Source organism: Crocodylus porosus, unplaced genomic scaffold, assembly GCF_001723895.1.
Source record: "Crocodylus porosus isolate Cpor-Errol unplaced genomic scaffold, CroPor_comp1, whole genome shotgun sequence".
Taxonomy (NCBI): Eukaryota; Metazoa; Chordata; order Crocodylia; family Crocodylidae; genus Crocodylus; species Crocodylus porosus.
In genome coordinates this window covers 260,582,468-260,607,883 of record NW_017728886.1, presented here as the reverse complement: position 1 = coordinate 260,607,883, position 25,416 = coordinate 260,582,468, and the positions used below count along the sequence as shown (strand labels likewise).

Sequence of the window (25,416 nt, the reverse complement as noted above, 5' to 3'; positions counted from 1 at the left end):
GTCCTGTGGGCTAGATGAGTGAAGCAGGGCCAGTCCATAGGGCAGATCCTGCAGGCAAGATCTGGTTCACAGACTAGACCCGGCATGGGGTTTGAGTGCTCATGTAATCTTGCATGTTGGTGTGGCTTCCACGCAGCAGATCCAGCTGCAAAGGACCCCTCTGAAAGCTGTGGCAATTAATACTGCCAGCACCCCACACAAACTTCTGGCCTTATGTGGAGCCCCATGAACTGGATGACATAGCCCCATATGCCACATGGGCTAGAGATTGGGCACCACTAGTCTAATGCTTATGCCATGGGACTATAGTACAGACATAACAGAAAAGTAGCCACATTAAAGTAGTTCTGCAGGCCTGTGCAAAGCTTTGGTCGCTGATTCGAAGGAGATTTGGCGGCTAAATCTTTGAATCCGAATCTAAATTGGGACCCCCATTCATCTTTCCAAATCGAATCAGAAGCCTCCGACTCAAAATCGGAGAGATTCTACCATAGACACAGCTTTATATGTTTTTCCTACGTACCTCGAGGTACTAGGTGTGGCTTGTGAATGCTGAGATGGTGGGACAAATGGCGCATCCTACGGGAGCACAGGGGAGTTCCCCCCACGCTCCGTGGTGGACCCGGAAGTGGACCACAAGTACTTCTGGTCTACTCCCAGGTCTGCCACACAAGACCCTCCCTCTGGCTTGGCAACTTGTGCTTCTTGGGTCTGAGGGGCACTCAGGGTCCCCCCCCCCCCACAAGCCCATCACTGGGCTGGGGGGGGAGGGGGGCATGGGAGGGTCCCAAGGATGCTCAGCAGCACCTGGAAGTGGAGTGGAAGTAGCCCTCCCCCAAATGCACTCCTGTGGGATGTTCCATTTGCCCCAGGTACCACGAAAAAAACATATAAAAGCTATGTCCGAATCGCCAATTCTCCAAATCAGAATTGAATCTTCAGATTCAGCTCAGTCGAATTGGGACAGTAATCTGAATCCACAAATTGAATCGCTGTCCCCCAAATTGAATACTACCCACTTCACACACCCCTACAGTTCTGCACAGGTCACACAATAATTAACATTTCATGGACGACAATCAGTACATTACATTGTATGATTCCATTTTCACGTGTGCACGCACTTAATTTGGACATCCACCAAAATTTTAAAAAAATTACACTAGTTGTTTATGAAAGCCCAAAACCTAGGAAGAACAAATCCCAACAACTTGTTTAGTTCAGTAACTTGGCAGTGAAACCTAAAAGTGTGCGCACTGAACTGTCAACATTAAAACAGCAAAGCAAAATAGAACTGGCACCATCTGAAATTCAAGTGTGAAGACTATATTTGGTATGGTCTCTACTAAGAAAAATAAAATCAGGTTGCCTGCAGTTGCTCTTTAATGGCATGCTGCACAAACCCATTCTCTGTAGGTCCTGTGAATTTACACACGAAAACAATGATCCTTCATCAACTTTTGGTGTCTTACAAACCTTGGCAGGAGGGAGATTACAAGTACTAATACGTTTCACGGTGGTCAGAGACTTCAAAACATACACGAACGTCAGACAAGAACAGTGAAATCTGAACTTCACTGCCAACGTTTTACTTTGACCAGTTTGGCTTATGTTGAGCATTTACCTCTGAAAACAAAAATCTAAACTCATGCTTGACAAGATGGCATCAAAATACTTCCTGAGTTGTCAGGGGTAGACTTGCATTTTTCTCAACTGTGTAGTGAAAATTAGGGTCCTTGTGATTTCTCTGGTCATACTGCACTTCTACAAAGGGCTTAGGTAAAAAGTGATCCTATTTGTTTCCTGGTAGGCTGAATACTGTCATTTACACTAGTACACCCTTAAAATTACTACAAAGACCAGTTATATCTGCCTCTACAATTAGATACATAACACTTTCAAATCCAAGTCACTATAAATACCAGTAACAAGAGCAGGATCATAAAACCAGCTTATCTGCATATAGCATTTTTAGCACTATGACCGCAACAAAATATTAAAATTCCTACAATAAGCAGCACCAGAATGTGTGAAATAATTGCATTAAATCTACAGGCATTGACAACTATACTTTTTTTCTTCTGATTCTTGATTGTTCCCCTCCCCCGAAGTTCCAACAAGTGAGCAAAAATCCCTTTATTTTCTTCAAAAGAATGCACCTTCCAAGCACCTCATCCTATAATTGTAGAGCAAATTGCTTAAGACTTCTGTCCTCTGCAATTTGGCATATTTGAATCACAAAAGAGAAAAGAAAAACAAAAAAAAACCCCCAAGCTATAAATTAATATGGGTTCATTATTTCTCAGAGTGTTTCTTTTCTCATTTGTAAGTGGAATATTACTGTAACTTTGAGCTATGTCAAGAATTTCAACAACACCGATAAGGCTCTGTTTGCTCAGCTAAGAGAAAGCAAAATCCAGAGAAAACGAGAATATCTTCCTTACTCTGATGGGGAAAGAAAAGCAAAATTATAATCCTGTAGATTTTAAGGGGGGGGGGGAATCACTCTACAGAAAACTAAAGCAAAATGTGGTGTCAAAAGGAAATGCAAGCACGTTGTCTGTATTTTAGAGTAGTGCTGAAGTATATGAGCAAGATACTTCAACGCTGCTTACTTCTGGCGAATGGCCAACTCAACAAGCTCTCCACGTCAGATGATTCAACACCTCATACAAATAATGCCTCTTTCCTGAAAAACATGGGTTCCCTTTAGGGAATTATAAGAAAACAAAAAAAACAAAAAAAACCCACAACACCTCTTGAGAAAGCCTCCTGAAACTGCTGAAAACAATTTGTGGTTATATATTTTTTTCCAGATACTTCAACTCCTTGTTTTTCTTGTTCCTTTCAACCGCCTTTGAAAGCAATTTGTTATCTTTTGTACTTACCTGACACTAGAGAAATGCATAAGACCACAGGCAGCTGCTAATAAGCCTATTAAACAGTACAAATGTTACAAAATAACATTAAGAAGAAATGACTTTGTACTGAAAGTAAAATTAGCTATCTGATACCAGGAGTCTTCAGCTATAAATACAATAGGGTATAATTCTTACCTTTGTGCTTGGGTGCTATAGCTGTTATCATAGGAATCATAACTTTGCTCATCATAAGCAGTGCCATATCCATCATCATACTCCTGCAAGCATAAAACAAAAAGATAATTTACAACACGTTCCATAACCTGAAAGAAAAAATGATAACTACTAATACCACTATCCACGGATATCTAAATTTATGCAACAAAATGGTTTGTGGTTTTAATGGTGGCCTTATTTTTACTCTTCTGGGTTATTAAACCCATTGTATTTTATGGTTACTTACCACAGAGAAACTGTGGTTCTGCAAAAGTTTACCTCTCTATATTAAGATCTGAAGGACCCTTCTCCCCTCTAGCATCACAACATTTCAAGAACCTCCTGAAAACCACTTCTACTTTGGAGCTTTTCTGGTACTAAACATCTGAACTTCAAACTATGGAAATGACCAAACAATCCCAAATGCCTTAGTCTTTGCCACTACATTCACAACTACTCTAAGCGTCGGACAGTCCAGTAACAGAGCCAACACCATTAAAAAGCCACGGCTCCTTTATTAAGCAGGTATTTTACTTCTTTAAAATAGCCTCCAAATATTCTTGCTTGTTTGAGTCTAGTGAACAGCAAAACACTTTGGAAGGCAAGCTGGATTCTAATTAAACAATGGATTGGAAAACTGACCACCCAAAAGAAACATCAGATCTACACGATAAAATCAAGAGCAGAGCCGCACAGATAAATGTGCACAACTCCAGATTTGGGGGGGGGGCAGGGGGGTGAAGAATAACAAAAGCTATGTCTGTCATATTGTCTTACCCTGGTAAAGTGAATTCTAGGTCTGTACAGAACCAATGCTAGCTAACTTTCACCACAATACAATATAAAACTTCATCCATCTTTAACAAGTACCAACTAAAAACTGCATTCCCTCTGCTTTGATGCCCCAGAGGTTAGGAAATCGATAGCTTTCTAAAGGCTTATTCTATCTAAATAGCTCAAAGGTCTTACTTGGTTCTTAGGGTATCCAATACAGTTCCCCCAAGAGAAAAAACAAAGCTTTGAGAAGACACATAGGAGACAGATGATCTGATTATATGCAGTTCAGATGCCTCACTCAGTATAAAATCTGGAGTAAAGATAGAGAATAACTCATGCACTCTCCTATAGATGCAACTGCAATTAACATGGTACTGATAGAGATAAATGGAGCAAAGCAACCTTTCAAAAGACCTGAAAGCACACATTAATCCTGTCAACACAGCATTAAAAGTTAGTAGTATGGGTTTTCTACTGGCTGGAAAACACCAGATACATAAGAGGAATCTTCTGATGATAGGAAGCTGAAAACCCATCCAGGAGATGATAAACTAAAAGGTATAGGCAGAATACCAGGAAAGGCTAAATGCAATATTCCATAATCAATTAGATGGGGATGGCACTTGGTGACCGAATATCTGATTCCCATAGACACAACATTTTCTGAAGATAATGGTTCCAAACAAATGGCTTTCTAGACTGTAGCAGAATATTACAGAATACTATTCTGTATCAGAAGTGGTCAAGCAAGATCCTTCCAGCTGAATAATGGAAGAAAAGTAATTCCACGCGAGTGGAACAGATGGCATATCTGATGAGGTATGTAGCAGTGGTAGTGTCCCAGGAAATCTAGGGGGGGTTCATGTACCCATACCGTGTAGCTCACACTAGAGCAGGCAGCATAGTCTAAATCTGTTTTCCTGAAACTTTCTTGACTACCACTGATATTAGTGGAAAGGCATAAAAGGAATCCCTTGGCCGAGCTGAGCGGGACTGTGTCTATGACAGCATTTCCCTTTTTCCAATGAAGCAGAAGCAAGGGTTCTTCACAGCATTGCATGCTGTGAAGCAGTTTATGACCAGATGGGCCTGATCCTCCAACAGCAGGTTCAGAGTCTCTTTCAAAAAGACCACTTGCATTGTTCCTGCAAGACTGAGCAGTGTGTTAGACATTTTCTTTCCCCGTCAGATGACATGGGCTGCCCCGAACACCAATCCCACAGGACAACTGTGTCCCGACAGTTATGGCAGACAAGAGCCTAATGATTTACTGATGCAGTATGCAGGCATCTGGTACCAACTTGACTATTGACCAATGGCAGAAGAGACATCAGAGCCACACTATTAGCTCTTCTGCAGAATATAAATAGTGTTGGATCTTCTCCAGATCCCACAGCATCAGCGATCAGCTCCTGGTGACATGCTCCCAACCCCCAAAATATTTGCTTAATGTGATGAGCCAAAATACTAAAGAGAGAGGACTGAAATGAATTCCCTTCATTACATGATCAGGGGACTTTTACTATTGGAGGGTCACGGTAAGTTTTGGAAAGCTAATAGAGAGATCTCACACCTGACCCAGAATAGGAAGGCAGGGACAGAAAGAATAATCCTAAAAGAAAGAAAAGGGCAGCAGGCTGAGATGCCCTGCATCTCAGACCTCCTATGGCAATCAAATAAGCCTCAAAGTGGGATGTGGTACAGGGGAGAGTATTGTTTTATCTCTACAACAAGGAAGACCAAATATGAGGTTAGTTCACCTTAATCTCTCTCCATCAAACAATAACCAACAGAACTTGGTTCAATATCCTTCTAGTATTATCATCTCTGGCAGGCTATATTGTTGTATCAATTTTGGCAGTCAAAGACAATACAAAAGGACTTAAGCAATACATTTCCTTTCCAAGTTTCAGTATTCGGTTTTCTTTTTCATCGGGAGCTTTACCACCTCTCTGGTTAACGATACCAGACTTGTTTCATTTTCATAAGGTTCTTAAGTAATCAGTCACCAGTTCATTTATAATCCACTATTTAAATGTATCAACCTACTTCATCTTCACAACAAAGCAACAGGATAACCCATTCAACCAAAACAAAAGAAACAGACTCAAGGTAAACTATGAAGTCACATGCCCTCTCTTTCTCTAGTCCAATACACCCTTATTATAAAGGCAGGAAAATAATATATGCAAAATAGTAAAATACTCAAATCCAAACTTCTTCTCCCCCCACCCCAACAGATTCCCCTTAAAAAGAAACCAAACATGGCCAGTTTAAGTATGTTTTAAATTTTTCCTACAATTAAGTCTGGCATCTTATGTTGTCATTTTCTCTATATTTGGAAAGTATTTAAATGCTGCATGTTTAATGCGACTTGGCCAGTGTTGCATGTAACCCTCTAGTTTAAATTTTAGATAAATCTCCATAATTTGAATACTTAGGGAAATCAGCCTGCAATTTATTTCTGAAATGAACTTGTAGTTCTCCACAATGTCTTTTTTAACATTGTTTATAAAGCATCAATGGGCAGCACACATTTGGCCATCTAATAACATGCATTATCCTAAAATATTGTGATCATTTACATGAACATAAGTAACCAACTATTGTGCTGGATTACATAGTAGAAATCCGATGAAGAGTTAATTATGCTAGTAAAGTATTTGTTTAAAGAGTTTTGGTGTATTACTGTTCCAGTGTATAAAAATCTTTTTTTTTTTTTTTTTCCTTTTTTTGTGCAGGGTGGGAAGGGAAGGGAAAATCCCTCAGAACCAAAGATGATGCCATTTTCAATTTTCCGTGTTCAAGTTGCAACATCCTCCTTTTAAACCAGGAAAGAAGATGCATGACTTCTAAGGGGAAGCAAGCCAACTCCAGAAACAAGTTACACATTTATTACAGAAGCACCAGTTGCTTCCAACCTACCAAAGGTAAGGACCAAGAAGAGGCTCGTCTTTCATCTTCTGCATGATAGCTTGTTCTGTTGCCAGGAGTTTACCAAGCTAACCTATACAATTCATTCTTCCCAGAATCATTTGTATAAAACAGAAAAGACTTTAAAGTGTGCTGCATACACTATACACAATAATACACATCTATAAATGATGCAAATCACTTTATGAACTGAAGTGTATTCTGGATAACACTTGAACCATAAATTGGAAGGGGGCAGTTTTTAGATTTTCCTCTATAGGAATTATATATGGATTATCTTAAAATTCCTAGATGGGAAATCTTGTTTAAAGGGATTAGACAGTTTTCACATAAAGTGTCTCTGAAACGCACGTAACATGCTCTTCCTCGCCTCACTGAGGCAGCGCCCTTAGGCAAGAGGCAATGTTCAAGGAAGATTTGTAACATTGGTAGACGGTTCTTGGAGGGTGAGGAAAGCCAGAAGGACAGGGCGTAGTGGCATTACTAACAAGTGTCCCAGTGTAAAGTGTAGGAATTTGCAATAGGATGAGGCAAATCAGCTAGGGTAGAAGCAAGAATATTCTTGGAAAGACAAGAGCCCTGAAGGGCAGGAACAGCCATTGGCCTTAATGAAAGGATCTAATTATATTAAGCTAGCGTGTACTTCAAGCCACTAAAGAACTATTAAGATTATTGGCCAGCATCTAAAGTCAACTGGAGTCCTATCACTATGAGTGCTTACATACAGATTGTAGGTGCCTACTTAGAGGGATCATATTTCTATTTTTGTCTGTACTGAGACTAACACACTCCTGGCAGGTGTGCAAGATTTTTCTCCCAACTGATTTATGAAAATGTGAACAATGTTTTATTTTCTGGTGTAATCAGAAAGTCAGGAATGGATGATTGAGAAATAAAACTGAGTTGTAGATGTAATAAAATAAATGAATCCCCCCTGAGGTCAAAAGACCATGATCTCAAGCCCACTTCCACAGGGTCACCTGCCAATTTGGTGAGTGACTCCATGTGTGGCAGTTTTAGACCTGCTGCAGACTCAATACTCAGCATTGCCATCGAGAGATCTGCTACAACTATCATGTTGCTGGTGGGAGTAGGGACCAAGTCTCTTGTGAACAATGAGGTTCAGAACTAGCCATTTCCAAGCCTCTTTGTTGGCCTAAACTCCCAAATTTTGAGCTGAACAGCATAAGCGTAGAGATGAAAATGGCATTGCTGCCCACGGTGTTTAATTAAAAACAGACACATGACTGGTGATTAGCACTGAGTGAGCACGGGATTCTTCAGTCTAGAGACGAGCAAAAAATAAGGGGAAAAAAAAGGTTCGGATTACAGTGAAATCTACTAATTTAGGATTTGCTAAAGAAGCCTTTCAATTTTACTGGGAATCAGAGCATGCAGGATGGGAAAGAAGACATAGCCAGAGAAACACAAACATCATCAGTATCATAGTACTTAGAGTCAGAAGGGACCTAAATAGACCTCAGGTCTGACACCCCGCCCCAGGCAGGAACAAGTGCTGGGATCATATCACCCCAGCCAAATGTCTGTCCAGCCTCCTTTTGAAGACCCTATCTATCAAATGAAGAACAGTGACACCGAGAACAAGCTTTTCTATGACAGGTAAGAAAAAAAATCTGTTTTAAAAATGATTTACCAAAACTTCATGAAACCAAAATTCAAACAAAAGCTGCCTTCAGATAGGTAATGTGCTTTTTATAAAATGGGAACTGGTGACCATACAGATCTTTCCGAGAAGAAAAACAGCTCACTTATTTAGGCATCTGCACATGGACTGAGGGAACCGAATAATACATGCGACTTTAGCAATACCACATTCAGCATCAGACTGCATAGTCTCTGGGTACTAAGCCATCTATTGGAATCCATAGGCCTGAACCGAATGCCAAGGTTCCCAATACAGCGCACACGGTGAGGCAGGGATTTAACAGTGGAGCACAGAAGTCGCGTGCTCAGAGAGGAGCCATGCACATCAGCCAGGATGAAACACTGGGGACAGGTGAGTGCATCCAAGACTACAGCTCTCTGTAAAAGCTCAAATTCCTTTGCGCGCTTGGGATCCCCAAACCTGAACTTTCAGCATGCGCACCGGGTCTATCACAAAATACAATCAAAATGGGTACAGCTGAGACCTCCTCTTACCTAACACCACTCATACAAGATATTTGATTCCAAAGCTCAATTTCCTCCTCTACTTAAGGGGATTTGAATGCACTGTTCCCATATCCAAGAAGAGTGTCACAAACCCCAAGGCAGGGGTTTTTAACCTTTTTTTTATTAAGTGTACCCCTAGGGAGGGTGGGGGGCAGCAAGCATCTGGATGTGGAGCAGGGGGGTGGCGAGTGGCTGAGTAGCAGCAGCTGCGGAGCATCTGTGCGGCCCTGCTTTCGCCCTGTCCCAGCCTTGCAGCAGCAGCGTGGGGTAGTGGTGGCTCCATCTCCACGTACCGTCTGGCACTTTTCAAAGTACCCCCCGGGGTATGCATTCACCCGGTTGACAATTCCTGCTCTAAGAGACAAGCTATTCTGGGAGGGGCTCTCAACCTTCCCAGTTCCTCTTTGCGTATAATAATTACAAATATAAATCAGACCATAGAATGTGCTATGGCACATGACTTTAAAGGTCTGGGGGTTACAGGAATTGGATTTCAGTAGGGAAAAACCTAGGCTCCTTTCCTCCACTGAATATTTAAAGCATTTTATATTAAGTAGTTATTAGAACATGCCCTTCCCCATGCTGATGAATGACCTAGCTGGTAGGCTATGATACCATGTTCTTGCTTGGGCCTAACGAATCATTAATTATTCCATTAAACTGATAGGAGTGATTGGAAAACATATTTTCCTGACAGTCAAGGGGGCCTGGACCAAGCTTTTTGCTGCTTTCCCCACATTCACAAAAAGTTGGCACTACCAACTAATGGCCACTAATTACTTTGACAAATGCTGCCCCTCTGACTTTGCTACCCTGTACAACTATACAGTTTGTTCATAACACGTCAGTTCTGCCTCCATACACCGCATAATAGCTTATAGCCTGGAAGAGGTAGGTTCAAATCTCTGTATGCAAAAGAAGAAATGGAACCCAGGATTTTATTTATTTATTTTTTAAAATCGGAGGAAGATTTGATTTATTGAGTCATTTGGGAAAGTTGGGCAAAGGACCTGTCACCCCTGTTTCAGTTATGTTCTGTGTGGACCTAGCCCTATAGATGCAGCATAAGACTCCTTACTGTACTGTGGTCTTTGGGTGAGAGACCAACTGCTCCCCTACCTGAGAACCCTAACATAGCGTATATGTGAACTAGACTACCAGGCTGCTCACCACAATCAAGATTAAAGTGCTTCTGGGAAGGTCCATAACGAGTTGCTAGATGCCTGGCCGCTGCCCACATGTTCCTAGGACCACACATCAACTGAGCTAGGGTTCTGAGGATCTGATTTTGAACTTAAGTGCTTACTTCCCTCTGTAGATCAGGTCCTAGATCAAAGCTTAGACTCCTCCACCTTCCTTTATTTAAAAAATCTTGACCCATAATTTTAAAATTGTTCAGAGGATTCAGAAAGTACTACCCCTTTATTTAAATTTAGAAATGATCCCTAGGCCTCTTACTAGTATGCACTCTATCTTAATTAAATTTCCTATTATGGAAAGAAATCTAATTGAAGTATCTTAGAGATTAGTTAACTGTCAGAAATTATCAAGTAGTCACTGCACTGGGAAAAATCTGTCATTAAGACAGCCCTCATCTGAACGTTAACACAAAAATATCAATAAAATATCCAGGCACGTAATTAAAGTTCTGTCACTAATTTTTAGATTGGAAGGAACACTTAGAACCAATAATTGCTTTTCAAAGTAGTCTCAAAAAAGGTCTAACAATTACACTATAATTACCACATATTTTGCCTGTGCCTTGCTAAATCGTTAACTTTCTCCACTTTACAGCACAGAAATTCCCTACCCACTTTTACACTGCAGTCTCTAAATGTGAGTTGAAGTCTGACCTTTAATTAATGCTTGCCAAAAAACAAGATGTCATGTTGGAAACTTATCATGTCCATTGCAACAAATCTAAGCAGAGTTTAGAACAATAACTTGCCATGGAATTAATATGTAAAGTCTTTACAGTTTTTGAAGTAAGCCATTTTAAAAACGATTCTCAAAACAGTCGCATGTGGGTAGAATCCCCTTAGTGATGATAACTGGGAATAAACTTCAAAAAAAGCTTGGTATGTTGTGGAAAGAACAGTAGCGAGAGGATGTAAACCATCAACTCTCAATTAGAAAGGTAACTTATGGTGTACATGCAAGTTCACATCTACATCCATAACAGGCATCATCTCAGAAACAGCTAAACTGCAAAAAAAAGCAGTGAAACTGCTGGCGTATTCCCACTCCATATCTATTGTACTTTTCAGAAAAGTATTAAACACTGATAAACCATTCTTATTATAATGAAATAAAAACAGTTGCTTGTTTTTTTTCTTGATATCTGCCTATTGGTTTGATCTAGCATTCAACCAAATAGGCTCCTCTTTCGTAAATAAAAGGAAAATTGAAAGACTTAATTGGCCAAGTAAAGAAACTGTGATTAATTAAATGTTGGAATATCTTACAGAGTCTTTTGCCAAGCTTCAATAATAAAACCATGAACAAGAGGTTTTGACTGTATACGTACACTAAGTTCTACTGACTGCTTTAGTGTCACCCTGTATCTCTTTAAAGTGAAAGACTTAAGCAGTTGTCAGCTATCTGTAAGACAGATACTTCTATTAACTGTGCACTGTGCTAAAAACTTGGACCACAGCAGCTGTGGTCTACAACTCCACCAAGTAAGCTAATGCAGCTCATTGACCAAGCCAATACAAGTTTGATTTAAAAAAAATAAATAAATACAAAAACAGTAGTAAATTCCAACATAACCGATTTTTGTCACATATCCAGTGCACTTTGAGTCAAGGTCAAGTGTCCTTCCAAATTCAATAACTCACGGAGTTAGTGTGGTTAAGGCACATAACCAGCACCTTTTGTAGCCAAAAGCACACCAGGCACTTGCACACAACGAGGTCTGTTCAGACGCTCTGGAAATCCAGGGCGTTGGAGCAGTCTCGATTAACGGAGTCTGTGCGGGAACACGTAAACTGACGCGCCCAGTACTGTGTCAGATCCAGGTGTACGTGGCACAGCATGCATCAGCATTAAGAAAACACCAGGGCAGTGAGCTTCAAACTAAAACTCATTTGATGCGCTTTATTTCAAAGCCCACCGCCAACCATTTTCTCAGCGCTGATGTGTGTTGCGCCACTTATACACCTGCATCTGATGCAGCACCAAGCAAATTTAATTAACACAGCTCGCTAATTAAAACTGTGTCGCATCAGAACCACATGTAAAAATGCCCACTAAGTCCAACAGTCTGGCTGCCTAGTCTGAATATTGTGGTTCCCATTTACAGCTAGTTTGACTAGGGGCAACCTTTTGGCACAAATCTGGAGGTGCTTCAATCCATGCCTTTGATACCTTCATCACTCTCTCACCATAACCTCCATTTAAGCTCACCTATCCTTTACAGCCAAGCTGTGTGTGAACAAACAGCCCCATTCTAATATTATAAACCCCTGTCTGTCCATAACACTTTATTTGCACTCTGATTGGTTGTCTTGGCAGCCAATCACCATGCTTACTGAACCAACTAATTGGACTGCTCTGCACAGACAGATGCACCACTATGACAGTCGGAAGGGTGGGGGGGGCGGCCAGTCAGGAATGCTCTACCTTTACCATTAGGACAGCATATATCTATACGCTGCTCCTTCATCAAAAACAAATTCCCTGCAGGGGATGGGAAGCTGACTTGCCAACCATTCTTTCTAGTTCAATTCACCTGTTAAAACAGTGTCTGGAACTCCCAGGGGGCTTTAGTTCCCTGAATTAGTATGTCTCCAACATTTTCTATTCACTTCTAATATGGCAGGGGGTCAGAAAATCTGTGCAATTTCTTACTGGCTGATTTTCTCGAGGTTTATCAAAGGAGAAGTAATCTTCTAATCCCTTTGAAGTTTACATGAGTAGATTTCAAGATTTCCATTCTAGAAATTCCTCCAATTCTAAAACAAGAATCAAGTTTTGCACTTAAACCAGAAGTTCAACCACTTTGCTGGCCATGAAGGCTATGGCACATTTTCAGATTGTAACATGCCCTGATATGAATTCTTCTAAAACTAATTCTGTAAGTCATTAAATTAATATTAAAGTCCAAACTAATTTTAAAAAAGGGAGCCCTTTAGAAATGCCAGGTCTGGCTCACCATTTTTCATTCTCTATCCTAATAACGAAATAACACATGATCAATACGTGTTCTTTGTATTTGAAACTCACTGAAATCCTTTGCACTAACTGCAATGGAAGATTGCTTTTAAGGATCGAGTTGGGTTTTTTTTGGTTTTGCTGTTATTCATAACAAGTTTCCACTTCACTGATAAAAAAAAAGGCTCCTCTACAGAGAATCCCTGAAAAAACTCCCTCCAAAACAGCTCCCATATTCTGTCCTCAAAAAGTAAGGTTAAGGCAAAACGGATTTAGCATGGCCTCCTTCAAAATGGCAGCTGCATCCCGTTGTTCCTGCTGGGAATAAATCCCAGCTGCCCCGGCAACCCAAGAACCACAATCTTCCCAGGTGGCTTTACTCTTTGAGAAATCATCTTTAATGAAAGCCTGCAACCTTACTAAAAATAAGAGGTGATAGTAGCCATCTATCACATTGGTTCCCAACCTTTTTTTCTTTTTTTTTTTTTGCTGCGACCCTAAACTGGCCGTGACCGCCGACTGGCACTGCAGGGGCTGCTGGGAGCAGAGTGCGGTGGTGGTGGTCCGGGGGCAGGGGAGCTGCCAATGCCCCCTTCGTGCACAGTGGTCCTGCCCCACCCACCCACTGCTCCTGGGCCACGTGAGTGTGCGTGTGCATGGGCCCTTTGTGACCCTACTGAGGACCCCCCGCAATCCTGATTTGGGTTGTGCCCCAAGGCTGGGAACCAACGCTCTATCACCTTTCTTCACGGAAGGGCATTTCTTCAAAAGGAAGAACATCACCACATCTACGCAACAGTGCTAGCAGGGGAAAAGAGTGAATGCTTTGTGTACATGCAGGTGTGAACATGCAGAGTGAGACACGTCACATCTCCTATTACTCCAAAGGCAGTTTTAACATCATTAAAAAATATCATCTACTAACATTGTTTTTGTTTTTCTGGTTCATGGTCATGTAGGAAATTTTTCATAACTTTTTTAAAACTAAGGAAACTCCCCCACAAAAACTACATTAGTTTGTAAATGTTGTTCAAGATGTGCTGAGCTCATTGATTTTCATTGATGCTCCTGCACCTCAGAGGCAGGAAACTAGATTCTTTTGGCCTGGAAGATATGCTAGAAGCGTACCTGTGCCCTACGTGAATTTACACCATCCACCTGAGGGCATAAAGAATGGAGCAGACCGAACCTTCTCTCAGTTCCTCTGTCAATGCAGAATCCAGGTGGCATAGGACTCATACGAGGGGAAGGAGAGCAGGCTGTGGAAACCTTGAAGAATGAGAGTTCATGTAAGATAAGGAACCATTCTTTCTTTAAGTGATTGCCTATATGTATTGTACACATAGGCATTATAGACTGGTATTAGTTAAAAACTAAAACTAGTTAAAAATCTTAGTTTCGGTATCTACTGAAGCAGGCATCAGTTCTTGAGGGCTCAACCACAGAATAGCTATGGATGACTCTGCAAGTGGGGCGGTTATGACTGGTGGGAAGGGCTCCAATATATATAGGGGGTTCTTATGTGAACTAACACCATCAGACATGCATTTAGACACTATGCGAATACAGCCTGACCTCTAACAACTCTACCTGCAAACATTACTACCAGTCTATGGGAGATCCTGCTAGGTCTAGTCCTGTTCAGGTAGCACAAAAGTGCCATGACATAGCAAGAGTATGCAATTAGGCTTTCCTCTGATTTAAGTGGGAAGAAAAAAAACAACCACCTGAAAGGCTGAACCAGACAGTCTACCAAAAACTGGAGATAAATGCTGGCAAGAACTGGGCGAGGCTTGTGTAACGCCATCTTTATGAAACATGGCAGAAAGCCTTAAGAGCCTGAATTTCTCTTACTCTCCAAGCTAATGTTATAAAGATATCTTTTTAGTAGTTGTAACAAGGAAAGTATTGTTAGATGCTCAAAAGTAGGGTGGATTTGATTTAAATCAAATCATTTAAAAATCATGATTTAAATCACTGGTCAGGAAGCCTTGATTTAATCATTGTTTTCTACAAAGTGCATTTTTGTTGTTTGATATAACCTTAATACATATCATTCACAACTGAGATAGATGTACTCACTATACATTGACTTATTTTGATTTTTTTCAGATTAATGTTGCAGCTACATCAGAAAATTGAATTACGATTTGGTTATTTACCAAAAGGTAATTGAAACAGATACTTGTGAAGTCACTGGGGGATGAACTATCCTCCAATTCACAAGATTAATCGTAGATATTTCAGGTATATTTTTCCACGCTGTAATAGAAGGACATCAAATGAGTGCTGCAATATTATTAGTTTAAGGCTTTCTTTGCTTTCTTCTAGATTTCTTTCCATCTTTAATTTAAGATCTTTTATAGCCTGACAAGCCTGCTGCCATGATAAGTATTCCCTTCTACCGTACCATTCCTTCACTAGATCTCAAATCAGTGGAGAGGCTAGACTCAGAAACTTATCCATAGGCAACACAGGGGAGGCATGTCCCCACCCCCCCACCGAAATTGGCCCTTGCTGGCCAGGGAGGGGGGAGTGCTGGCAGCACTTCCAGTTTTGCCGGTGACATTTCTGGTTTGCCACTGGCCCTTGCAGGGTCAGTAATCAGCTGTTGGGGGGACCCCCGCATCGGCAATCAGCTGCTGGTGCCCCCCCCCAGCCTGGAGGCACCGGTTACCCATGAACTTATCCCTTCAGACTTCTGCAATAGTCTGCTGAAAACATTTCTCTTTTGTTTCTCTTGCCCCTCCCTCCTTGCATTTGTCTCCAGATGCCTTCTCCTTGCCCTGATCTGCTGCACCCCCAACAACCCTCTATTTAACTTCTTGAAACTTTGCACTTTTAGAGAGAGGCAAGGACTTGACTACAAACACGCAGAAGTACAACAGGGCTGATGGGTAGGTAATCAGGTTCATATACTGCTGTTAACAAGGATGTTATCCTTGGAGACAAATCCAGTTTGAGAAATGAAACAAAGCATCACCATGATGCTTAATGGGATCTTCTAGACTGAGCACTGGTCCCACTGGGTAGAGTGGTTTTCTTTAATCTTTACTAATCAATATAGAAGCCTCTGGGAACCCCAGAAGATTAGGCCCCTAATATGGTCTATGGCCTGTTGTGACCTATTTATAAAACTTTTCTAAAAAGGTTACATGAATATATTGTCTCAAATAGTATACAATTAGAAATCATAATCCCTATTCCACAATGATATATTTGGGCTTTAGCTTAGCCTAACTTAAATTAAATCCACCTTTATATAGGTTTATTTTTTTTTAAATTAAAAGATTTGATTTAAATTAAAAAAAATCCATTAATTTTTTTTTTAAATCATTGATTTAATCAGGGCCTCCTGCTCAAAAGGAGGCCCTGACTAAATTCATATGCTTAGGTGCCAGGAAAGAGATCTCCAGGACTAAGGAAAACGTGAATGAGATCTTTGGGGACTCTAGCAGACTTTATGGTGGGAAAATAAAGTCTAAACCCTGAATTCTATGATCATGTACACGTACTGCTGCTAAATGTACCGATTGATGGTCCTGAATATTTTAGGGTCAGCGGACACTCCAGAAGAGTAGGGATAGGAATGTCCAATACCCTTCTAGTACTAACTGAGAAACGCACTGTAGGCAGGATTCAAACTGCTCCCTAAAACAGTGCAAGGAAGAGAATCCAGGACTCCCCTCTTGTAGGAGACTGTAACTTAACAGTTATAGCAGAGACAAGCTTTCTCTTGCTTGCTCCAAGAACCATTTCTGTTAAAAAAAGAAAAAAAACCCTCTTGCTATAGGAATTGGAAGGCCCAGTTTATCCCCACTCCTGCTTGTCCTTCTGGCCCCATGAGTCAGAATGCTAACTGGGAAACGCTAAATGAGAAATGCATACAAATTTGTCGGCTCAGTTTGTACAGGAAAGGTGGTGAATGGCCTCACGTAACCTATTTGACCGGTAGTTAGGGCACACTGCTCTGAAGTGGGAGATCCAGTTTCACCACCCATCAAATGCATATGGGGGATAGAACCCAGGTCCCCGCATCCCAGGCAAGTGCTGTAACCACTCAGCTGTTGGAAGGCGGCAGGGACAGGACAGGGACAATATCACTATCATTCCCACCATTAGTTCTGAGCTCAATTCAATGTGATCAATATAAAAGTCATTTGTAGCTTTTGGCTATTTATCACCATGGCTATTCTCTGGGATCTCAGAACAAAGCTTGGCCATCTCCCAGGTCAGTATGGATTACTGTAAGACTTAGGGGGAGCTAGGCACATGCTTCTCAGAAGGTATATGCATTAATTATAGCCACTCACCATTTGCAGTTCCAAATGGAGGCGGATATTGGATTTATGTGCATAAGCACCAGGACGAGTGCATAAGCAGCAGGATGAGTTGAACTGCTCTTTAGAGTTTCGGCATCTAACTCTTACCTAAGCCATGGTTCAGTGCCTACTTAGACCATTTGAATCCATACTCGTGATGTGCACACAGAATATTTTGCATTTAGCTGAACAAGATTCCTGTGATATTTATGGAATAAGTTACGTTGACCTGGACCATCCTGGTATAGTGCATAGGTCATGCAAGTGTAGGTGGCCACTGAATCCAGGTATCCAAACATGACCTGCAGGTGACAGAAGCTGTCAAGCACCGTCTAGAACCTTGCCTGCGATAGGCTGGTGATCATCAAGAATTTGTCAAATAGGCTTCTGCAAATTCTAAGCTTTGGACTGGCAACAGTGTAGACCTTTGTTCTGCTGACCTAGAGCCCCATATGGCAAAGAAAACCTCTAGGACCATGTGAATGGAGTTTTGGGGATAGTTGTTTTTTTTTTTATGCACCAGTGGCTAAAGCATAATTGGAAGCCTTGCGGCCTTAGAAGAACACTCAACTGTGAAAGATTTAGTGAATACTATCAATGCTGAGGAAAGACCCCACAAGGCAGAACTCTGTTCTGACAGTGAACTGCTAATAGTTAGATATGTGGAAGGAAGCACCTGCAGCTTGAGAGCCATGAACAAATTCTGAAATTCAGTGAGGGAAATATGCTGATTGGAGTCATCCTCCTAAACTCAGAGTGACCAATGAAGCTGCTAAGAATCCAGATTGGGAGCTAGTCTGTTTAACAGGATTAAAAAGTAGAGACAGTAAAATCTTTACCTTGATTCCCCATGCCTGAAAGCTTGCCAAGAACATTTTTTCCAACTACCCGGTTGAGTAAAAGATATCACCTCTGTTCAAAGAACCTTGCCTGCCCATGTCCTTAGACCAACACAGCTACAACCAAAAAACCAGCAAATCTTTACCTCTACAGTTGAAAAGTACCTCTCCAAACACTGCAGTGATTCCAATCTCCTTTTGAAAAGTATCTTGTGAGAAACGTTCTTGAATAGGGATGGGGAAAGGGAGCTGGTTGTGAAGATACTAGAATTCAACAGAAAGCCATTTTATACTTTCCAGGGTGCACTGGTCTCAGACAACACATCTTCTAGCCTCTCAAAAATGAAAAGTCACTTAGTTGCCAAGTGTGTGTCTGCTGAGCTCTCAACAACGGTGAACTTTCTGGCATCACAGAGCAAAAGGGAAGAAAGTGGAAAGAAGTCTTCTTGTGTTGGCACCTCTGCCTTTTAGTTTGTGGTTTTGACATTTTCTGAGGGTTGCAATAGCGAACAGCAGAGACCTTCCCCCGAGAGTCTCACCAGCCACTTCTCTGAGGTTATCATGCAGATTTTGGGAGGGGGCTGTCGAAGGCTCTCGAATCTTTTAAGGAACAAAGGACTTTATCAGACTTCACATTAAAATTGAAAAGAGTTTTTGTATGGGAGGTCCTTGTTAGTGGTTTAGATCTTCCCAAGTACCCCAAAAGACTGGAACCACAAAGGCCTGAGCATTGCAGTGCAATCAGTCACCGAGCTGGATTATCTACATCTAGAGCAATTGGCAGAGATATTCTGGGCATAGCTAGCAAGGTCACCATACAGTGACATTGCTACGGCACTGTGCTTTAGCTATACACGGGGAGTGCACCACTATGGGAACGTAGCTGGATCGCCATGTCATTATAGCATGCCAGCTGGCAATGTAGCTCATCACTACAATTGCTGCAGGGTGACTCCTATATGCACCCTCCAAGTACTAATTTTGACACCAAAGATCTTATGTTATCTTTCGGATTGCATTGAAGATTCTCCACGAAGTTCAGACAGTTGGGTTTCAACAGGAGTACAGCTAAAGCAGATAAACCTGACACTTAGAAGTACACATCAGGATGCAAGACAAAGAATGGGCCTTTAAAAAGGCTTCATTTCAGGGAAGCCAATTGTAGAACCACCCTAGCCTCCATGAAAGGATGTTCCTGAAATCTAGTCCGGGTTTTTATGACAGCTCCAGCAGCAACTTCTCACAAAAGATGAGGCGAACAGGGGTAATTCCAGTTATATGATCATGATGCGAATACAGAGAAAACCAGTGATGGAAACATCTGCGGTAGGTAATGACTGAAAATGCCAAGTCTGATATGAAGTTAGCCTATACCTATCAAAGTAGAGATAAGTACCTCTTTGTCAGAGACAGAGGAACTTGACTTGAGCCCTGAACTTGCTGTCAGCTGAGAAGCATGAATTAATATAGTGATGGAAACTTCTTAGGCTTCCGGGAAGGTGATGTTTTGGGGGTTTTTTCCCTGAAAGTTATGATCTTTTCTATCCCTTTCTATCAAATCTTAGAAGGAATTTTAGTGTCCGGCTCTGAAGAGGCCCTTAATTCAATGCTCCGACAGAAAAACTTGAAACAGATTTCTTCTCGAAGAACCAGGGGCAGTACCATATTTCCTTGCATACCATATGACCCCAAATAAGACATGAACCTTGCTTCTGGAAGGCAGAATGCAGTCCCCCTCCCCGCCCCAAGTCTTATGTCCTGCAGCCAGCTTTTTCATGAAGACGCTACGGTACAAGATAGTTGCCAGCTTCTCTTACTCCTGCCATGAAGCAGGATGGGGGCACAGCCCAGTGCTAACCCTTTCATAGCTTCTCTCAAATTGGCACCAGTTTTTGGTAAGTTTTGGGGTCTACCTCAGCACTACATATCCACCATATGCATGTTTTAGAATAAAACTGGTAGCCATCTGGTAGCACAGTGTCCTTATTCTTCTATGCCTCGTTGCAGTGAAGTTTTGGTAAAGAAAATCAGCTTCCCTGATTAAAATACACATCCTTTTGGAGGGCTGATATTTGGGGGAAAGCTGTGTGTGTAAACATGGTATACCACTTGCTGAAGCAGAAGAGGCTCCTAGGGTGTTTATCAATGAGCAGTACAGCAGCCACATAAGAGGAACATGGTTCAAACCCTGGTGATTTACTTTCAACCATGGCAACTAGTTACTTGGTGTCAAGGGTATCCCTAGCATATTCTAAAAATGTTAATTGAGAGAGAAAAGCAACAAACTAAGCCATCTAAAGAACTAGCTTGACATCTAATGACAGTGTGCAGAGTAAGTGGACCCTGCAGGAATTTTCTCTTATTCATATGAGGAGTCAGGAGTGGAGGGGCAGCTAGGTCCAAATCCATGATTTGTGCATTTGGGTGGAGCATGCAGGATTTAAAATACAGCCTGATGGATGCTGCTGGCCGAAAGAATCTGATTCCACATGCATGGGTGCATGGGCGAAAGAAGCAGAAACCATGAGGACAGTTATCTGGATGCAAGTAAGTATCAGTAATAGAAGTGTAGAAGCTTTATAACGATGTGGTACTTATTACTCTTGGAAACATTAGTAACCCAGAAACTTCAAATCCAAAAATGTGTAGGAAGCCATCCAGACACCTTAGTTTCCATCTGTACTAACAGAATGGAGTGGAATAAAATGTGCATTTAATGTAATGCAGGAGTACAAACATTACAATGTATTGATCATAATTGAAAATTCACTGCATCATTTCATTCTACGGAATAATTTCAGTTGTTTGGATGCCTTTCCTACACATTTTATACTATACCATATTTGCATTTCTTTAAATTTAAGCTTAGTTTTGAATGTCTAAAGCCTAGCATGTAAAGATTTGGGGGAAGTTTATGCACTCCTTCAATCCTTGCATTTAAAGTACTGGTACAGATTTAATCTTAACTCCATTTTAACGTGGTGTGAGAGACAATATGTTATAATATTAAAAATGCAATGGGAGGGCTTATTGTATATGTTATGGTTTTCAATGACACTTCCATTATAAAACTCACATTTTTTCTGAAAGACAGGTGATAAACAGAGAATATTCTTCTGAAGTTACAAAATGTCCCCATTACTTCTCTTTGATACTGTTTTGCAGTGATTCTTTCTTAAAAGGTAAGTGTACAGCAGGATACTGATCCAAAACTACCAATCATTACCATACTATATGCAGCTAGAGAAATGTTATAGGTAATAGATACGTTTTAATCTGCAAACACTCAAACAGATTTATTTTCCAGCAGATGTTGCCATCAGTGATGCAGAGCATGCCTTGGGAATAGTTTGTGACAATCAATTTAATGAGGAACAGCTGGTTTCAAAGACATTATAAATGACCGAACAACTTCACTGCTCACCTTCATGAAGAGAGTCAGGTGATATCAGGTACGGTATGAGGATACACTTTGTCATATGGGCTAGTAAATTACATTAATCTAATTAAGAATCCTTTTTGTAGATCACTCAATTGAAACTAAATTAGTGCCTCTAGTCAACTCTGTTTATTTGCATAAGCCTAAAAAACCAGGAACAAACTGCATGTTACAGAGGGCATGGGAGGATGCAGACTATACTCTCCGAGCATGGGTATAGGATCTAATCCATAAGAAATGTTCTCTTCAATAATGAAAGACTTTGGATGATCATAAATGCGACACAGATTGGCTGTTTTTGTGGTTTAACTGCATCACACTATACATGTGCAGGGTTTTGGTTTTTGTGGGTTTTTTTATAATTTAAATTAGTTTATTACATTGCAAACTAAACCACAGCCACTTAGATATTTGTACCATTGCCGCCATTTGACAGCTCACCCCACCACAGGAGCAGTGGGCTGAAGCCAGAAATGGCGAGGGAATGATCCTTTCCCCTCTACCCCCACAGAGCCTGCCCATGTCTCCCATGGCAGGAGGGGTGAGCTGCCAGTGGGCTAAGCTGTGGGGGGCCCCGGCCCTTCCTTCTGTGGTGGCGGTGGCCCTGGGGCGCACTGCCGTGTTGAAAGGACGGACCAGGGCCCCCCGCAGCTCAGGGACTGCTGGCAGCTCACCCCCTAGCTGCAGGAAAGGTGGGAGGTGATTGAAACAGTGGGGGTTTTTTAATTATTGCAATTATAAACCCACCATTTCAATTTAAAGGGACTAAACCCATGTCATATGTACAAGCGCCCTTTGAGACCTCCTGCAGAGTAGTTGGTTAGGAAATACAATTCATCCTCTTTCAGGTTAAGTATCAGAAGATCAAGCACCGGTGCTCCGCTAGCTTATTGTTGTTCCCACACACTGTAAATTAGACTGCTATGGCTTCCTAAAATGAAACTAAAAAGCAACTTTTTGTCCATGAATATTTCTATTTTTAATATTAAACCTATGTATTTGAATTGTTGTGTTGGGTAGGAGGAGGAAGATCACTATATCCCCCAAACTACTAGCTTTCTGTATCAAGTCAAAATTAACTTAGCTTTTTTTACGCAGATTGTGTTAAGTATCTGTTAAGAACTACATTAAAATAAATTCTATTATTCATGAACTCAAGTTAAAAAATAAATACATTCCTCCCCCCCCATTTCATGTTTAGACTAACATGAAAAAATCCTTACATGGCACATACAAAACTTTTAACTTAGCTTTCACAACCTAGAATTCCTGTCAATCATGCACAACAGGTTTACATTATACTTAACCACACAGACGCTTCTTAAGTGTTTACATGCAGAACAATACAACTTTTCTAAGCAAGGAAAAAAGAAATATTTGTGTCTCAGCATATTTTGGGTCACCATGGTTAAGCAGGATTTAAAACCACACTAAACAGTTTCCATACAAAACTTCTGGTGCAATTAGATGCTTAAGGGGCTACTTGACTTAAGAAGTTGAAGGACTGCTTGGCTAATTCATATTTAAACCCTAGGAAACCAACACTGTAATTTATTTATTTTTAGTTATCACAATTAATAATAACAAGCAAAAAACTGCAGTAACTGATTGCAGAATTTGCTTTATTCTCTTAATTTTTCAACTACCATTTCATTCTCATGCTATATCGGTAAAATGTAATGGATTAGTAAGTAAAAGCACTAAATCATTTTTTAGCAATTTGAGCCCCAATGGACTATGACAACTTTCCAAAGATTGAGAAAGTGCACAAAGTTTTGGGCTAATAATATACATGAGGTGTAGATCACAGATGTTTTGTTGAATTCTAAAATGATAGCTTGCAATCTTACATATAAACAGGATCATAGAAAAGTAGGTCCCTTCTAGCCCTTCAGAGGTCATCTAGTCTAACCCCTTGCTGGAGGCATCACTATCCAAACCATCCCATACAAGTCCTTATATAACCTACATCATAATAGTAATGTAATTAGGCTTGGACGTATCTCTTGGCCGCGTCAAGGTTTCACTTACATATTCTCCATACGTTTCCTGTGCTGGCGGTGGTGGAAGAGGCCGGTAACCTGCAGGCGGGGGAACTCCTCTTGCTCTGGGGGCTAGAAGTCCACGACCACGACTGACCGGGCCCCTACTTGGAGGTACCCCCCTAGGAGCAGGTGCCCCTCGTGGTACTCCTGCTGGTGGGGGTGGTACACCTCCACGACCCCTGTGAGCAAGAGGAACATTCGTGGTTAGATGGCACAGTCCAGGTCTTTCCACAGTCATATTTTTCCTGTAGTCTCCTGTCAGTTTTGCTCCTGTTGTTCATTCTTAGAGCTAGGCAAGAAGAATGGGTAAAGATTCTTTACAAAAAAGTTGTCAAAGAGTGATTCATAGTTTGGCATTTATCTTTATAGTTTGATTCAGTTTTATTTACTGTAAAATAACACTGAAAGGCACAGTGATGTGAAAACAATTTTCAACAACATTTATTATCTTGCTACTTTTTGTTGAAAGTGTATGCGGAGGCACCTTAGTAGAGCCTTAGTGACCAGTCAGATTCACAGTAACTTTACAGTGATTTGGAAACCTCATTTACAAAAAGAAAGGCTGTGGTTAAGTTACACTGTACCCTTTTGATGTATGCATAGAGGACTTGCTCCCATCTCCTTCTGACCCCTGTACAGAAGCCTTCCAGGGACCATGCTGCAGGAAGCTTGGTGCAGTTGAACAACAAATTTTGTTCTTCTCAGCACTAGGGAAGGTACCCCCAAGGTACATCTATATTTTAAACGAATGTATATTAATTACTTAAAACGTGAAAAGGAAAACCTGTGGAAAGGAAAACCATGCCACTGGTTCATCCATGCTTCCAGCATGGAGTTAATGGACATCCCTTCTGCAAAAGCCACACAAATACATTTTCCTATTAATTATTCCATGTGAAGTATATGACATTAGTAATGTGTACCAGGAGCAGCATACATGTGCTGAAGTGGCTTACCTTGCTCTTGTGACTTTGTCTCAAGTGTATTTTTCAAAATATAAGAGGACTGAATGGTCAGGAAAGGAAGCATGGACCCATGAGGCCAGGGAAAGGGGGAGAGGGGAGCGGCCCCCAGACCTAGATCACCAAAGTACACCTTAGGAAACAATTATTTTTTTCTGACCAAAGAGTATAGCCCCTGATAGCGATTTTATCTACCAGCAGCTGCACTTCTGTGGCAAATATGGTTTCTTCAGCAGCAAACAGTGTAATAGGTTGGGGCAAATGGGGTAGCCACCCCAGATGCCAACTCGGGGGGGGGAAAGGGGGAAAAGGGAACTAAAAAGGGGCAGCTGCTGCTGACAGCTGTGTCTGCAGCAACTGGATGTTGTTGCTGCCCCAGGCAGCCACTAGATCCCTATGCTGCTAGCTGCACTAAAAACTTCTTTTCTTGGAGGACTAAAACCTTATAGACAAGTGTACTTAACCAAAAAAGGGAAAGATTTTAATTGTGCCAGATAAGCCTTAACAATGTGCGAAATACAGATAAATCAATTCTTCAGAACTACTTCCTCCAGTGAAACGCTAGTTCAACTCCTTTCCTCATGATCTTGTATATATATCGATTTCATAGACATTAGGGCTGGAAGGGACCTCGGGAGATCATCGAGTCCAGCCCCCTGCCCAAAGGGCAGGAAGTCAGCTGGGGTCATAGGAT

At 41.2% G+C, this 25,416-nt stretch overlaps 1 protein-coding gene across 1 annotated transcript in view; it reads right to left on the bottom strand.

Moving 5' to 3' along the window:
• KHDRBS3 (KH RNA binding domain containing, signal transduction associated 3) overlaps positions 1-25,416 on the bottom strand; it is a 185,746-nt gene that overhangs the window by 32,089 nt on the left and 128,241 nt on the right. Inside the window, exons 6-7 of the mRNA XM_019553080.1 lie at positions 23,747-23,939; positions 3,057-3,139 (exon numbers count right to left, since the gene is read on the bottom strand). Of these exons, the coding sequence (XP_019408625.1) occupies positions 3,057-3,139; positions 23,747-23,939 (276 nt within the window). The remainder of the gene's footprint in view (positions 1-3,056; positions 3,140-23,746; positions 23,940-25,416) is intronic.